At 42.7% G+C, this 17635-nt stretch overlaps 1 protein-coding gene across 2 annotated transcripts in view; it reads left to right on the top strand.

Annotated features, from left to right (window-relative positions):
• Window positions 1-7027: 7027 nt before the first annotated feature.
• AR (androgen receptor) overlaps window positions 7028-17635 on the top strand; it is a 167283-nt gene continuing 156675 nt past the window's right edge. For both annotated transcript variants that reach the window (XM_004439897.3, XM_087427119.1), the window contains exon 1: window positions 7028-9685. In XM_004439897.3, coding sequence (XP_004439954.1) covers window positions 8157-9685 — 1529 coding nt within the window. In that variant the 5' untranslated portion in view covers window positions 7028-8156. The remainder of the gene's footprint in view (window positions 9686-17635) is intronic.

Here is a 17635-nt window from a genome sequence, read left to right as displayed (position 1 = left end):
CAAAGGTCACATAGCACATAAATAGGAGTAGAAAGTAGTTTTATTCTTCATCAAATGTAACTGTAAAACTTGTTACAAAATGCCTTGCTATAGCATAGATTCAATACTGCCCCTGCTCATCTAACGTTTGGTCTGCACGTTATGAATGGACAGGGCAACTTGCCAGAGCATCAGAGAGGAAGCCGAGGCATACTGGTAAGAGGTTATCTGCTTTGAGATAGAACACCTACGTTCATAGCATTGGCCCTGCCTCCTATCAGCTGTCTGACTTTGGACAAATTACTTAATATTTCTGAGCCTCAGTTTCCCCCTCTACAAAATAGAATAACCCCTACTCACCTGGCTTCTTATACAAAATAACATAATTATCAATGTCCTGTAATGCCACTGTATCACAGTGGATTCTTTGTGTATTATCATTGTTTACAGTCAAATAGCAGAGGTATGGACAAATCTGTCTCTTTCTCATACCACTTTTGTAGTCTGCTTGCACTTAACATTTTATATCTATATTTTGGTTAAATGGAACATTTAAAGGTCTTAGTCCCAGTGCCTAGTAGAGTGCCTAGCACACAGTAGGAGTTCCACACTTTTGTTGAACAAATAAAAAATGAATGAATGGCAATACACAAGGTGGGGGATATTGCCTGGTGGAGGAGGAAAAATTTATATAAGATATATATAACATATCCAATTGTGATAAGTGTTTTAAAAGAGATAAGAATAAAGTGTTATATAAATTAATTATGATTAATGAATCCAGGAACGCTTCCCAGAGAACTCAACATTTGAGCTGTGTTTTGAAAGATATATTGAATTTGGTCATGAGGGAAGAGAGGGAGTAACATTTCAGGAAAAGAGAACAGCATGACCCAAAGGTAGGCAGGCCTGAGAGTGTAGGATATATTCAGAGGGAGCCCAGGAAGTCCAATATGGCTGAAGAGGTGGGTGGCTGGTAGGAGAACAAGATGGGAGAAGGGGCTACAGAGAGAGATTGGGCCTAATTGTGATAGGCTTTAAAGGCTAGGCTAGGGTACTTGGACTTGAACCTGCAGGCCAGAGGTTGCAGATTAGCAGCCTACGAACTAATTTTGTCCACAGACATGTTTTTGTTTTGTTTTGTTTTTTTGGCCTGAAAAAGGTTGGTCTGAATGATGTTTTTAAACTGATTGAATTTTAAACTGATTGAATTAACTGTCAACTTTTTAAAATGTCAGGAGATTTCACATTAAAGTCTGGAATGCTGTTCTTAAAAATAATGGCACATCTGGAATATTGAGGCCACATTCCTGCCTGGCAACAACTAGTTGGAGCTGAGTGGTGGCTGACTCCTTTAGATGGGGCATCTGCTCTCTTTGGCCACAGCCTGCACCCCATACGCTTTTGTCTCTCTAATACCAGGTTCTCTTCACTCACTTTTGTTACTTAGGGGACATTTGGGTTTGAAACCCCTGGTATAGGTAATTGAAGGTTATAGAGCAGAGGAGCAATGCTATTAGAATTATCTTTTTAGAAAGAACTTTATGATTCTGATTCTTTTGGCAATAGCCTGGAAGAGGGTGGTCAGGGGAGAAGTTAGGGCTAGAGCTTTAGGAAAGGATAAGATGAGATGGAGGCTACAACACCGAGGGGCAGGAATAAAATGTGAGATGAGAAAGTAGTCCTTTATAACCCTCTAAGCGGAGGAAATAGCAAATATCCACAAATAAGCAGAGGGAAAAACTCTGAGGTTTTATTCATAAGCCCCACTCCTCATTTCCAGCCCAATTCAAATGTAGTCATTTAAATGATTCTTCACTCTCCTTCCTAGACCATAAATGAACTCCTCAAAGACAGAGTCCACAGTGTCCTATTTATCAGTGAATCCCTAGTGCCTAGCACAGAGGCTGGCAAACAGTAAGTGCTTAATAAATACTCCTTCAATACATGAATTGGAGGGATTCTCTACAGTACCTGTAGGTAGAGAAAAGTTTTATTACATTCCTAAAGCGTGCTGAAACCACAGAGGTATTTTTAAACCCCCAAAGCCAAATGCATAGTTTGGAAATAGAATTTTAATTCTGTGGAAATAGAATCCATCCACTTATTCAATAAATATTTATTGAGCACTGACCATGTGCCACACCAGGCTGAGTCCTAAGGATTCAATGATGAACAAAACCAACATGGCCCTGCTCTCAGGAAACAAACTTACCATCTAGTGAGGAAAATAGATATTAAACAACTAAATGCACAATTAATATTAATTGTATTTGTGACAAGTCCTCCAAAGGACAAATACTGGGTACTGTTAAAACATATTTAAAGGTCGGTGAACGGGGAAATTGAGCTAGTTTAGGAGGTCCAGGAAGTCTTCCTGGAAGTGCTATATGCATAGGCATTAACTAAATGAATGGAGAGAATGATGAACCAGCATTTCAGGCACAGGGAACAGCATATGCAAAGACAGGAAGGATCATGCAGCATTTGAGGAACTCTGAATAAAAGCCAGCAGAGCTCAGAAAGCAGGAGGAAAAGTGGTATGAGATGAAATCAGAGAGGTGGAGAGACATCAGATCATGTAGGGTCTGGTTAAAGATTTGGACAATTATACAATTGTCCAAGAGCAATGGGAAACCAGAGACAGAATTTAAGTAGGGGAATGATATGACCAGATTCAACTTTAAAAACGAACACAAACATATATTGACAGTTAATTATTAACATAGGTCCAAAGGAAATTAAGAGGAGAGAGGATAGTCTTCTCAACAAATGGTGCTGAAACAATAGGACATTTATATACAAAAGGACTAGATATTCATACAAAAATTAACTCAAAATGGATAACAGATCTAAATGTAAAACTGAAAACTATACAACTTCTAGAAAAAAAACACACAGGTTTTTAAAAACACAGTTTGTGATCTTGAGTTAGAAAAAGATTTCTTAGATCTGACGCCAAAAACATAATCCATAAATGAACAAATTGATAAAGTGGAATTCATCAGAATTAAAATTTTCTGCTCTTAAAAAGATACTGGTAAGTCAATGAAGACAAACACAAACTGAGAGAAAATATTGGTGAATCATATTTCTGATAATAGACTTGTACCTAGAACATGTAAAAAACTCTAAAAACTCCATAATAAAATACAAGCAGCCTAATTAAAAAAATAGGCAAAAAAGCTGAGCAGAGTCTTCATCAAAGAAAATACACAAATGGCAAATAAGCACATGAAAAGTTCTCTACATCATTTTTCATTGGAGGAATGCAAATTAAATGAGAAATACCTACACACTGAATCAGAATGCTAAATTTAGAAAGACTGACCGTACCACGTGTTGGTGAGGATGGGGAAGAACTGCTGGTGGGAATGTAAAATGGTACAATCACTTTGAACGTCTGTTTGGCAGTTTCTTACAAATGTCAATATACACCTACTCTGTGACCCACCCATTCCATTATTAAATATATAGTTAAGAGAAATGAAAGCATATATCCATACAAAGATGTATGTATGAATGTTCCTAGCAGCTTTATTGATAATTGCCAAAACTTGGAAGCAATCAAGATGTCCTTCAATAGATGAATGAATAAATAAACTACAGTACATCCAGACAATGGAATATTATTCAGTACTAAAAAGAAATGAGCTATCAAGTGACGACAAGACATTGAGGAACCTTAAGTGCATAAAAGAAAGAAACCAATCTGACAGGCTACATATTGTATGATTCCAACCATATGACATTCAGGAAAAGGTAAAACTATGGAGACAGTAAAAAGATCAGTGGTTGCCAGGGGTTGGGGGTAGGGAGATAAATATGCACAGCACAGAGGATTTTTAGCGCAGTGAAAATACTCTGTATGATACTATAATGATGGATACATGTCATTATACATTTGTGCAAACCCATAGAATGTACAACATTAAGAGTAAACCCTAATGTAAGCAAAACTATGGACTTCGGGTGATTATAATGTATCAATGTAGGTTAATCAATTGTTACAAATGTACCACTCTGGTGGGGGATGTTGATTATGAGGCTATGCACGTGTGAGGGCAAGGAATTTATGGGCAATCTCTGAGCTTTTCCCCTAGTTTTGTTGTGAACCTTAAACTGCTCTAAAAAATTGTCTTAATTAAAAAAAAAAAATCCCTCTGGCTGCTCAATGCAGAACTGACTCTAGGAAAGTAAGAAGAGTGGAAGGAGGGAGATCATTCACAGTAGTCCAAGTGAGAAAGGACAGAACCTTGAACTAGGTTGGCAGTAGCAGAGATGAAGAGAAGTGGGCAGATTTGTGAGATATTTAGGAAATAAAACCCACAGGACTTGGAGAATGTCCACTATTTTCCAAAGGTCAGCTAATGCTGGCTTTCCAGAGCAAGGAGCTAGGGAAAATTTCATTAACAAAGCCCCCCTGAAATTGCAGAGGGAGCCCATGGCAAAAAGCCACAACTCGAATGTCCTGAGAGGATACCACTGGTTACTTACTTGATTGCTAAAAAACTGCAAAGAAGAGGAAGAAAAAAAAGGAGGAAGAGAAGAAGAAAGATGGTATAAGCACATACGTCTCTTGATCTTCTTAAAAGCAATGGGAGGAAAATAAGATTTGAGATGGGAGATCAGAGTCCAAAATTCAAAACAAAGTATATGCCCCTATTATGTTCACAGCAGGTAGCCTTTTCTGACAATATAAATGTTGATAGCACCACCTTTAAAAATAAAACATAACAAAGTGATCTTTCAGATTTGTAGAATGCTTTCCAGTTTATGAAGTTGTTCCATACACATGATCTCCTTTAATTACCACATCAGCCTTCTGAGGGTAGGTATTATTGACCACAATTTTCTGATGAGAAAACTGTGAAGACAATTTTGGCACTGTGAAAGCAATATGAACTTTGGAATCTTTCAGATCTGGGTTTGAATGTCTGCTGGGCTGCCATTTATTCAACTGGCAACTTTGGACAATTATTTCTTACCTTTATTTTTTTAGGCTTCTTTGCTTATAACTACCCTCCTCCCCACTGTCCATTGGTCATTTCACTACCATTAGCACCGCGCTTCATACCCATACTCTATTGGGTGTAAATAAAAAGAAAAAAGTCAGTCACAGCACTCTAAATTGTCAGTGTTAGAAAGACCATCTGGTCCAGCCTCTATCTCCTCCTCTCCCCATTTCACAGAGCAAGAAACTGAAGCTGAGGGAGAGGAAGAGATTCATTGCAGTCTGTAGACAAACAGTTCTGGCTCTGAGACCTATGTTATTTCCATTGTACTTTCCTGACAGCCCAGCTGACTCAATTCCTTTTGAGCAATCCTAGTTAAAATCTTTGGTGATACTAGATGTTGTGATGACTACTCAAATAAGGTTTTTTAAGTATCTGTGCATTTCAATTATATAGTCCTGTTTCCCACTACAATAGGGAATTGAGAATTAGCCTTGTTACAATTTGACGTCTCTATGAATAAGGCTGCTTCTTTACCATAAGGGGTGATTTGTGAGATTCCTCACCAACAAAGGGGGGTATATTTGGAATATGTCCAGGCAGGGCTGACTCCATTAAAATCCCAGGGGATAATTTTTTACCTCCTCTGGTGAAAAGCTCCTCAGGCCTTTGCATTCTGGAAGGTTCATTTATAGCCCTTTCCCAAGTGGCCTTGATATTGATAAGTCTAGCTTAAATAGCAATGAGATGGAAGACTAGTTTAGGTTCTACTAATGTGGGACATAAAAAAAAAATTATGTCCTTACTTTAATGTCTTATCTGGAAAATAGTGCTGATCAAGCCCACTCTTCCCTGCCTTTAGGATTAAGTTACCTCCTTTGGTCAGGGTAAGTAAATGCCCATGATGCTTGGCTGTGAACAAGATAAGACTCTGTAGAAGCTTGTAAAAAGTAAAAGAGGTCCAGGGGAAAATCTCCACTAGCCTTCTGGGACAGATAGACCCTGCCCAGGTCCAGAGTTCTAAGGAATTTAAAAGCTAGGGAGTCCCAGGGACCCCGCTGACACGAAGAGAAACCTCCTGCCCTAGAGGTCTACCCTTCCATTTCCTCTACTCTTCTATTTCCACCTGCCTCTTCATCTTTACACAGGCACAATAGGACCTCCTCCACAACCGAGCAATTGCAGTATCCCACGTCACCCTCCACTCCCGGCTGTCCACCAAGAGGAAGAAAAGCAGTCCTATGTAGGTTCTATCCTTTGAATAGTGCAGTTTGCAAGATTAAAATATGCAAAGGCAATTTGGAAAAGCAAGTGCCTGTATATAAGCAAATGTCTGCAAAATCCGGGACAAAATTGAGGTCCCTGTGTACATGACAAGTGTTTCCGGTGTCTGTGTGTTTGCCTGCTTGTCTGAGTGATTTTGCCTTTGCACATCTGGATAGGTGAGAGGTGTGTGGTTAGACGCAATTCCAGAAAGGAAAAAGGGAAGAGAAGAGGATAGAGGTGAACTCTGGTACCCATGCAGAGGGTGGGTAAAGCAACTGGTACCATGCCACGAGGCTCAATCTACCCCTATGGAGAAATCAGAAAGGTTTCAACAAGTATTGGCTGGTTTGGCCCTAGCTTGTTCTTTACTTTGTAGGAGACTCTCCCCTTTGCGCTTCTCGGTAGGCCCTGAACATAGCCCCTTGCCAAAGAAGCTGGTACTCCTATTGCCCCTTCCCACTCCCTCTCTTCCCACACACGCACAGTGTCTGTTTTGAGATTGGACTTCGGAACCAAATCTGGTAAGTGCTGGCCTCCGGGAGCTCCGGTAGCCCTGTCGTCAAAATAAAGCTCCGTGTTGAAGAGCCTAAAACCTGGTCAAAGAAGCAGGAGGTATTCAGGGAGCTGGGGTCCTCCTGGGCTTGAGCAAGTCTCTCCTGCCCTCACCCACGCTGTGCCAGCACTTGTTTCTCCAAAGCCACCCGGCGTTAGCGCGCGGTGAGGGGAGGGGAGAAAGGAAAAGGGGAGGAGAGGGAGAAAGGAGGTGGGAAGGCAAGGAGGCCGGCCCGGCGGGGGCGGGACCCGACTCGCAAACTGTTGCATTTGCTTTCCACCTCCCAGCGCCCCCTCTGAGATCCTGGGGAGTCAGCCTGCTCGGAGAGCCCGAGGGTCCCGAGCAAGCCTGGAGGCACAGGAAGCGACGGAGGGAAACTGACCGAGCTAGCCGTTCCAGTGCGGGACAGGAGCCGAAGGGAGGCACCGCGTCAACCCCAGCCCGGCTCTGGCGACAGCCAACGCCTCTTGCAGCGCGGCGGCTTCGAAGCCGCTGCCCCAGAGCTGCCCTTTCCTCTTCGGTGAAGTTTTTAAAAGCTGCTAGAGACTCGGAAGAAGCGAAGAAAGTGCTGGGTAGGACTGACGGCTGCCTTTGTCCTCTTACCCTCCCCCCGCCCCCCCGCCCGAGTCTCCTCTCCTGCTGCCTCCGCCCGCTCCTCTTTGCCCGCCCCCCCCCCAATAATCCTCCCCTCCAGTCGGCCCAGCGCGGCCAGCCGGAATTTGCAGAGAGGTAACTCCCTTTGGCTACGAGCTGGTGAGCTAGCTGCACGTTGCGAAGACAGCTCTGGGAAGCCAGGCGACCGGGAAGCCGCTTCAGCACTGGAGCTGGGACCTGGCTAGTTAGGCGGCACGCAGGGCGGGCTCCCAGGTTCCCCTCGCTCCCTCTCCACCTCCCCCTGCACGCTCACCCTCCCTCCCCCACCAGTTTGCGAGGACAGAGATCAAAGGATGAAAAGGCAGTCAGGGCTTCAGTAGCCAAAATAACAGCAACAACAAACAACCGCAAAACAAACCAAAACCAAAACAAAACAAAAAGAAAATAACTCAGTTCCTATTTGCACCTGTTTCAGTGGACACTAAACTTGGAAGGCGGAGGGTTTTCCTTTTTTTTTTTTTTTCCTCCAAGATTTGAGCATCTTTTGAATCTACTCTCCAAGTATTTAGGAACAGACTGTGAGCCTAGCAGGGCAGACCGTGTCCAGTGCGTGTTTTCCTCTGCATGAGACTTGGAAGCTGTCAGAGTACTTTCGCGTGGTTATTCCTGCAAGTTTCCTTCCCAGGAGCTTCCCGCAGGTGGGCAGCTAGCTGCAGCGACTACCGCATCGCAGCCTGTTGAACTCTTCTCAGCAAAAGAAGGGGAGGCGGGATAAAGGAATTAGGTGGAAGATTCAGCCAAGCTCAAGGATGGAGGTGCAGTTAGGGCTGGGGAGGGTCTACCCCCGGCCGCCGTCCAAGACCTATCGAGGAGCTTTCCAGAACCTGTTCCAAAGTGTGCGCGAAGTGATCCAGAATCCAGGGCCCCGGCATCCTGAAGCCGCGAGCGCAGCACCTCCCGGCGCCCGTCTGCAGCAGCAACAGGAGATCAGCCCTCGGCGGCGGCGGCAGCAGCAGCAGCAGCAGCAGCAGCAGCAGCAGCAGGGTGAGGATGGCTCTTCCCAAGCCCAGAGCAGAGGCCCCACAGGCTACCTGGCCCTGGACGAGGAACAGCAGCCTTCACAACAGCCGTCAGCCCCCGAGGGCCACCCAGAGAGCGGCTGCGTCCCAGAGCCCGGAGCCGCCTCGGCCGCCGGCAAGGGGCTGCAGCAGCAGCCACCAGCACCTCGGGACGAGGATGACTCAGCTGCCCCATCCACGTTGTCCCTGCTGGGCCCCACTTTCCCGGGCTTAAGCAGCTGCTCTGCCGATCTTAAAGACATACTGAGCGAGGCCGGTACCATGCAACTCCTTCAGCAGCAGGAGGCGGTATCCGAAGGCAGTAGCAGCGGGAGAGCGAGGGAGGCCTCTGGGGCTCCCACCTCCTCTAAGGACTGTTACCTAGGGGGCAGTTCGACCATCTCGGACAGTGCCAAAGAATTATGTAAGGCAGTGTCGGTGTCCATGGGCTTGGGTGTGGAGGCATTGGAGCATCTGAGTCCTGGGGAACAGCTTCGGGGGGATTGCATGTATGCCCCGCTCCTGGGAGGTCCACCCTCTGTGCGTCCCACTTCTTGTGCCCCGCTGGCCGAATGCAAAGGTTCTCTACTGGATGACGGCTCAGGCAAGAGCACCACCGAAGAGACTGCTGAATATCCCCCTTTCAGGGCAGGTTACGCCAAAGGGCTGGATGGCGAGAGCCTGGGTTGCTCTGGCAGCGGCGAAGCCGGGAGCTCCGGAACACTTGATCTGCCATCCACCCTGTCTCTCTACAAACCTGGAGCACCGGACGAGGCAACAGTTTATCAGAGTCGCGACTACTACAACTTTCCGCTAGCCCTGACCGGGCCGCCGCCCCCTCCGCCGCCTCCCCATCCTCATGCCCGCATCAAGCTGGAGAACCCGCTGGACTATGGCAGCCCCTGGGCCGCGGCGGCGCAATGCCGGTATGGGGACTTGGCGGGCCTGCACGGCGGGGGTGCAGCAGGACCGGGCTCAGGCTCACCCTCAGCCACCTCCTCCTCTTCCTGGCACACTCTCTTCACAGCGGAAGAAGGCGAGCTCTATGGGCCCTGTGGCGGGGGCGGGGGCGGCAGCGCAGGCGAGGCAGGGGCTGTAGCCCCCTATGGCTACCCTCGGCCACCTCAGGGGCTGGCTGGCCAAGAGGGAGACTTCCCTCCACCCGATGTGTGGTATCCTGGCGGCGTGGTGAGCAGAGTGCCCTATCCAAGTCCCAGTTGTGTCAAAAGCGAGATGGGTCCGTGGATGGAGAACTACTCCGGACCTTACGGGGACATGCGGTAAGTTTGTCTTATTAGAAACGTCTTTCAGCCTAGAGTCGGTCTGTGTTCTGGGGTATCTATCCTTTCCTCCCCGCGCAAACAGTCTGCCCCTGCGAGAGCTCAACAGGGTTGCATAGGAAGAGCCGCCGTAAATCGGGAGCCTTCGCCGTACTCCTGGCCTGCCAAAGATTCGATCTTCGCTCTTCGCGCTCCGAACCCCCACTGTGCGCCCCAATCTCCGGCGCTGCGAGCCCTGGGTGCTGGTGCGTTTCTTTCCAGATTCCTAGAGAACCCTCCCAAACCCAGCCTCCTAAAATCTTCGCTTCCTCATGTCCCGAGGGCTCTAAACTTAAACCCAATTGCAAAGGCCACTTTTGGAAATAAAGCTCTTAAGCCCTCCGCTACTTTTTCTTCTCTCCTCCCCCAAATCTGAGAACCTGGACAAGAAATTTGGGCAGTTTCTTCTTGTAGGGTCCCTTAGGGTTTGCCCTTCAGCATGTGGCCGGTCTTAGGTTAGAGGCAAAAAAAACTGGCCCAATCTTCTCTCAGCCCGCTTCCAGCAAAGAGATAAAATGAAGTGCCGTATTAGGGGAAGAAGGTGGTCTCTGGGTTCTGAGGGCAGCTGTGTGAAGAAGGGGTGAAGCCCCTTTCCTGGCAGCAACTGAGAACTTGTCCCGGGGTTGAAGGTCAGCGGAGAGAATCCAACCAGGCACAAAGGAGCAGGCAAAGGTAGGGGAAAACCAAAGGACAACTTTCTTGGTAAACACTCGGCAGGATCTGCCCTCACAGGTTGACTATGTTGGAAGTAACTGCGTGGGTCGGTTTTCTCTTCTAAAGTTTTTTCTCTGTGGATTATAACAGATCCACAGTCCCCTACTTCAAGCTTGCAACAGATCTGTAAAGTGGAGAATGTTCTTTTAGTGAACAATTTAGCCAGACTTGAGTTTGTCTTATAAAAGTGTTGGAAAAAATTTTAAAGGATTTCCTCCTATTCCATTGTGCTGAGAAATCTGCTTTTGGGAGGGAGGAATGAGGCTCTTCAATATATTCCTTCATTTTAAGGACATGCTTACATTTTAAAACATGAGCTGTTACCTCTAACAAATTGAGTAAGAACTGTTATGGACCTGTGAGCCATAATCTTGCCCAAGAGTTTTAATTAGGCCATGAGAAAAGCGGGGGTCAATTTCATCTTGATTATTAAAAATTCTTCCTTACCACAGTTGTTGAGCTTCTTGGAGACCATGTTGAAGATTTTTTCCCGAAAGCAAACTAAGATATTAGTTTATCTCGGTGAGGGTGGGAATACTGACTGGGGAACTAACTCCTCAGGTCTTCTGGGTGCTGATGTCCCCATGGACTTGTGTCTTGTTCTGTGTCTCTGTAGCTATTTTCTTTTATCTGTGACTTTTCCAAAATTTCTTTGTTAGCCTTAGCATCTTTGTTTGACAGCTTAAATCCATCGGTTTGCCTCCTTTCACTGACACTTTTGTTATTGGAAGGTTGATACCATAGTGTTAGAAAAGAGAGAGGAAGATAGGACTTCATAAAATATTATTTTCTGGGACATTGAAGAAACAGCTTTTTACCAGGCTTTACATCCTATTAGGTTTTTAAGGTTTGGCTTACAGGATTTTCAAAGGATTCGTTTATATCATCAAAGTCTTTCCCAGTTAATTTGGAGGTTTTTTTTTAGAAAAATTTTTGTGATGTGGGTATATCGTGCGATAAAAAGTCATCTTCATTTTATAAGAACAGATTTACTTGGTAGGGTTAATTTTTTTCTAGGGCTGTCCTAGTCAGTGGAGCCCTCTTCTACTGTGAACTTTTCTGTGAGGAGGAGGGGAAATATCTAAGGTGCTTCTTCACCTACCATGATGCTAAACCCAGTCACTGGAACCTTCCCTCTTCTGCATGCCCCCCCCCAACTCAGTTAACAGGGAATAAATGAATAATTGCACATATTTGTTAAGAGATGTGTCTTTAAAGACATAACCTGAAATTTTCAGGAAGTGGCTATAGAGAACAAAAAGTTCTTTCCATCAGGTGTGCAGTAAGCTAGGTGATTTTATCCCAGGTCTTAATGGAAAAACTTTCCTGTTAGAAAGATGTGCTTAGATTGGTGAGCTCAACTAGTGAGAATTTAGCAGTACGCAAAGAAAGTACAAGATTACTTAGTTTTTCCTGGTTTGTGATTGCTGCACTGGTTATGGGAGTCTAGTGAAAGGGAAAACTGGTGTTCTTCTCTTGTGAGTTGACGAAGAATTTTCATTTCTAGGATACAGAAAATCCTTGAGTCAGTTTTTTGAAAATTTTCAATTTCATCAGAATGCAATCAATTCCAATCTACCAGTTGACATTTTCTGTCTTTCTTTTTCTTTCCCTCTCTTTGTAGAGGCACAATTTGGTGAAAGGCAAGGGATTCTTAAACCAAAATCAGAACTTCCATACTCTCTGTATTACATGTATTGTCTGCCAACTTTGAGTTAAAAATCTCAAAATTCTAGAGGCTTCCAATAACCTGTTGGATTCCTCCTTTTCCAATTGTGTGTGTGTTCATACACATTAGTTAATTGTTGGCGTAGGGATTTTTTTTTAACTTTAGTAACTTCTGGAATAACTCTGTACATCTACACTGTTTCTGCCAAGAGGAGAGAGGCCGAAGATGCCCCCCTCCTTTTTTTTACTGAATTTAGCATGTGGTTTGAACAGAAGGAAAAAGTTATGAGGCTTGTGTGCAATCCTGATGATATTTTATGGAGCTGTCTTCTTTCAGAGATCAAACAAGACTACAACTTTGTTAATTGACCACTGTCCCGCTTGACAGAAGTAGAGCACCTTATATCCCAGCAAGCAACACAAAAATATGACAAATATTTATTCTTGGGAGTTGAGGCCCAGGGAAGCCTGTGTAGGAATTAGAGTTGGGGTTTAGATAAATTATACAGATGCAAAAAGAACATTTAAATTTTTCTTTTGGTAATTTGTTCTGGTCTTCATCGTAGGTAGTATTTTAGTACTGCTTTCAGATTGGCAAATCCTGCCTTTGTCTATTGGTTATTTCAAAAAAAGACATTTTATTAATTCTCCTTTCTATCTTCTCTCTACTCCTCAGTTATCAGGCAGCTTGATATGACTATCTTGCGAGGAGCAATTTGTCTGTTTGTAAAGCAGAAGTTTGCTTTGCGACCAAGATAGACTGACACTCTCTGTTCATAGGCCTTGAGTGTCAATATATTGGAAAGAAGCATCCTTTCTCCATGGTCAGCAAATAGCTAGTGAGTTCTGTCTGGATACCAGTAATCAGAAACTGAGGACCAAATAGCCACACTGGGTAGTTCCCCATTTGGAAATATGTACAAGATGTAGTGATGAAAGGCTCCTCTTGCTTGTCCGCAGAGTATTTCTCTCACCTCAACCAAAGGTTAACATCAGTGAGAGATATTTTCCAAGAAGCTTGCAGCCTTCCAATTGCAGGGTCACTTTGGGGTGCTTTCTTGCCAGTGCTCATTTTACCTCATCAGACTTCTACTCTTTGAGCTGTAAACTTTTATATAATATAATGAATTTAGTGACACATTTAATTTTCTCTTTTAAGTGTTTTTCTTCCCTGTAGTAATTTTCTTATCTAGTGTACATATACACATTTAAAACAGAATTCTTTAGTTTCCTGAGTCTTACTTGTACTTTTGGTGGGATTATGTGTGTTGAAGCTAGAGACGTGGACAATTTTATTATTATTATTTTTTTCATGGTGATATCAAGACCACCAGTTACATTCGGAAATCTGCTTAAGCAGGGAGCAGAATACTGGCTGAGTGTGGCAAGCAAGGAGCTTATTTTATAACCAAACCTGAAATCATGATTCTGAAAAAAAAAAGCAAACAAAATTCAAGTTTTGTGAGGTTCGTTGGAGAAGGAAAAGGAAACCTCTCCCCACCCCCTACCTACACCATTTTCTCTTTGTCTGCAGTTTTGTCAAGTGCTGCCTGTCCCTGATTTTCTTTCATTCCGCTCCTTTCATGCTTTTGGCATTGAAATGTAGACTCTTTCTACTTTTTTTTTTCTTTTTTTTGGTGAGGAAGATTAGCCCTGAGCTAACATCTGTTGCCAATCCTCCTCTTTTTGCTGAGGAAGATTGGCCCTGGGCTAACATCTGTGCCCATCTTTCTCTATATGTGGGACGCTGCCACAGCATGGCTTGATAAGGGGTATGTAGGTCCGCACCTGGGATCCGAACCTGTGAACTCCGGGCCGAGGAAGCGGAGCGGGCAAACTTAACCACTGTGCCACTGGGCTGGCCCGTAGACTCCTCCCATTTTTCAGGATATTTTTCTTATTACACCTGTGGCATGCTGCTAAAGACTTTTTTTTTTTTTTTAATCTGGAGAGTAACAGATCAGATCAACCTCAGAACCTCTCTTTTAAGACTGCATGACTTTGAAGGGATTACAAAATGAATAGCAGGGCTTTTTTACCTTGAGGTTAGAGCCTGATTCAACAGCTGCTGAGGGAGCTGAACTAGGTGGCTTCAGGACTTGGCGATTTAATGAAGTATTTCGCCGGCTGCTGTCTCTGTCTCTCTCTCTACTGGCCATTTTGGCCACCTTTTTTCAAAGCCTGAGAATAACTAAGCCCTCTTCCCTCTGAGACAGCTCTGTGTGGGTCGGCCCTCCACAGCACTTTCACAAAGCAGTACCTAATCTGCTTGTGAGGGTGCTTGCTAGAAGTGTCTTTTTATGCTGATGTTACATGTAAATTAATCATTTGAAAACAAAGAAATATATTAAATTATTCTACCTCAGACTTCCCCTGCCAGCATTCCATCAAGTTCTGAGATGTTGAATTCAGAGTAAGTTATCCTCATCCTAAACACAAAGCTGACTTTTTTTTTCCATTGCTTGTAAAGTTCTGAACAGTTACCAGTATTGGTTGGCATTCGTCATATTGAAGAGAATTATGAAATCTCATATCTATATAGCAACCTTTTCAAAGAAAAGACCCAGCATCTTCCCGTTTATTCACTAGCACTTAAGTAATAAGTTTGAGTAGGCCAGGGGGGTGCTTAGTGAACACAACTTTGCTAGTTGAGGGAGTAGAAATAGTTGCGTTTTCTATAACATTTGTTTACCATGTGGAGAAACCTCTCTCTCTAGAGCAGCACTTTTTCTCAAAGCTTCCCTCCTGACAGATGATGTTTTAAATTGTTGCTCAGTAAGGGCTACTTTCAGTGGCTACTCATAGAGATGATAGATTGTGAATTATGCAGAATTCCTTGCACATTCATGGGTGCCGCCATCCCTTGTCTCTCACACTGATTCAATTCCTGCTACCAACCTGCAGGCCACAGCTGGGTTGAGAGTGACTCATCTAGATAAGCTTATGCCTCTAAAGTGCTGGTTACTTGAGAATGCTGCCAATTTAGATGATGCAGTGCCTGAGTTTTATTTTTTTTAATAACAGCTTTATTGAGACATAATTCACAATATATATAATTCAGCAATTTAAAGTGTACAGTTTGATGTTTTTTAGTATATTCAGAGTTGGACAAACTTCACCACAATCAATTTTAGAACAATTTAATTGTTGCTGCTAAGTAGCAGTCAACCCCCACCCCCAACCCTGAGCAACTATCAGCCACCAATCTACCTATGGTCTCTATGGACTTGCTTATTCTAACATCTCATATAAGTGGAATTATGCAATATATGGTCTTTTGTTACTAGCTTCTTTCACGTAGAATGATATTTTCAATGTTTATCCATATTGAAGCATATATCAGTACCTCATTCTTTTTTATAACCAAATAATGTTCCATTATATGGATGTATCATATTTTATTTATCCATTCATCATTTGATAGACATTAGAGTTGTTTCCACCTTTTGGCTATTATGAATAATACTGTTATGAATATTCATATACAAGTTTTTTTTGTGAACATATGTTTTCAATTCTTTTGGGTACTTAAGAATGGAGTTTCTGGGTCATATGGTGACTCTGTTTAAACTTTTGAGTAACTCCCAATCTGTTTTCAAAAGTGGCTGCACTATTTTACAATCCCATCAGCAACATATGAGGGTTCCAATTACTCCACATCCTGCCAATACTTGTTATTGTCTGTCTTTTTAATTATAGCTATCCTAGTGGGTATGAAGTGGACCACTCAAAGTGGTTTTGATTTGCATTTTTCTAATGACTAATAATATTAAGCATGTTTTCATGTGCTTATTAGCTGTTTGTATATCTTCTTTGGAGAAATGTCTATTCAGATCCTTTGCTCATTTTTAATTGGGTTGTCTTTTTATTATTGAATTGTAAGTTTTTTAGATATTCTGGATACAAGTCCTGTAACAAACTATGATTTGTGAATATTTTATCACATTTTGTGAGTTTTTTTTTCACTTTCTTGATGGTATCCATTGAAGCACAAGTGTTTTTAATTTTGATGAAGTCTAATCTATTTTTTTCTTATGTGGCTGGTGATTTTGGTGTCATATCTAAGATGGCTTTGCCCAATCCAAGGTCACAAAGATCTACACGTAAGTTTCCTTTTAAGAGTTTTATAGTTTTAGCTGTTAAATTTAGGTTTTTGATCAATTTTGAGTTAGTTTTTATATAACTCATAAAATGGGACTAGGGGTCCAACTTTGTCCTTTTGCATGTAGATTATCCACTCATCACAGCACTGATTGTTGAATCTTTCCCCATTTAACTGTCTTGGCACACTTTGTGTAAAATCAATTGACTGTAAATGTGAGGGTTTATTTCTGGACCTTGAGCTATATTCCATTGATCTTATACCAGTACTACACTGTCTTAATTACTGTGTATTTTTATAGTAAGTTTTTAAATGAGGAAGTGTGAGTCCTCCAACTTTATTCTTCTTTTTCAAGATTATTGGCTTATTCTGGGTCCCTTGAATTTCTGTATGAATTCTAGGGTCAGCTTGTCAATTTCTACAGAGGAGCTGGTTGGGATTCTGATAGAGAGTGCATTGAATCTGTAGATCAATTTGGGGAGTATTGCCATCTTAACAATGTTAAGTCTTCTGATCCATAACCATGGGATGTCTTTCCATTATTTAGGTCTTTTTCACATTTTCAACAATGTTTCATAGTTTTAAGAGTATAAATTTTACACTTCATTTGTTAAATTTATTCCTAAGTATTTTAATTTTTGATACTATTATGAATGGAATTATTTTCTTAATATCCTTTTTAAATGGTTCATTGCCAGTGTATAGAAATATAATTGATTTTTGTATATTGACTTTGTATCCTGCAGCCTTGCTGAAAGTACCTGAATAATAATCATTTCTGTACAGAGAACTAACATGAAGAGGTAACAAATGCAAATTAGGCCAGAGAAATCACTAGCTATATTTGGCTTATGTTTAGGTTTGTGTAAGCAGCTGGAGTCATAATTTTATGTTTTTATGTGTTGTTCTTTGGATAAAGTAAATGCCACCACTCCTTCTGGTGTATATTTCTAGATGAGGAAATGGTTCATTTACTCTCATGTAATTTGGGTTTCTTTTTGGGGATGCACTTCATAACCATGAAGCAGAGATAAAATTCATCTAAAAAGGGACTGAACTTCAGCCTCATTAACACTCTAGGCTAAGGGTCATATCTAAACCGCTATAGCTGTTGTGTCCTGATAATGGTAAGTGGACTGCAGGCCACCAAACAAAAGGTCCTATTGTGACCTAGCTATCTTTAGAGATGACTCTCATAAAGTGATTTTTAAAAAGTATTTATCAAAAAGTATTTATCAATCAACCACTTTTCAGTAAGCACCTATTATAGGCCCAGCTATGTGCTAGGAAGAGATCAGAGTAAAGGGGACACAATTAAGGGAAAATCTTGAGGTCACTGCCCTCAAGGAGCTAATAGCTATTAAAAACCAAAAACAAAACAGAACGGCAACACCGTGATGCCAGTATGATGATATGTTGGATTGTAT

This window comes from Ceratotherium simum, chromosome X (assembly GCF_057802395.1).
Source record: "Ceratotherium simum simum isolate JZ-2026a chromosome X, ASM5780239v1, whole genome shotgun sequence".
NCBI lineage: Eukaryota > Metazoa > Chordata > Mammalia > Perissodactyla > Rhinocerotidae > Ceratotherium > Ceratotherium simum.
This window is presented reverse-complemented; position numbering and strand designations above follow the sequence as displayed.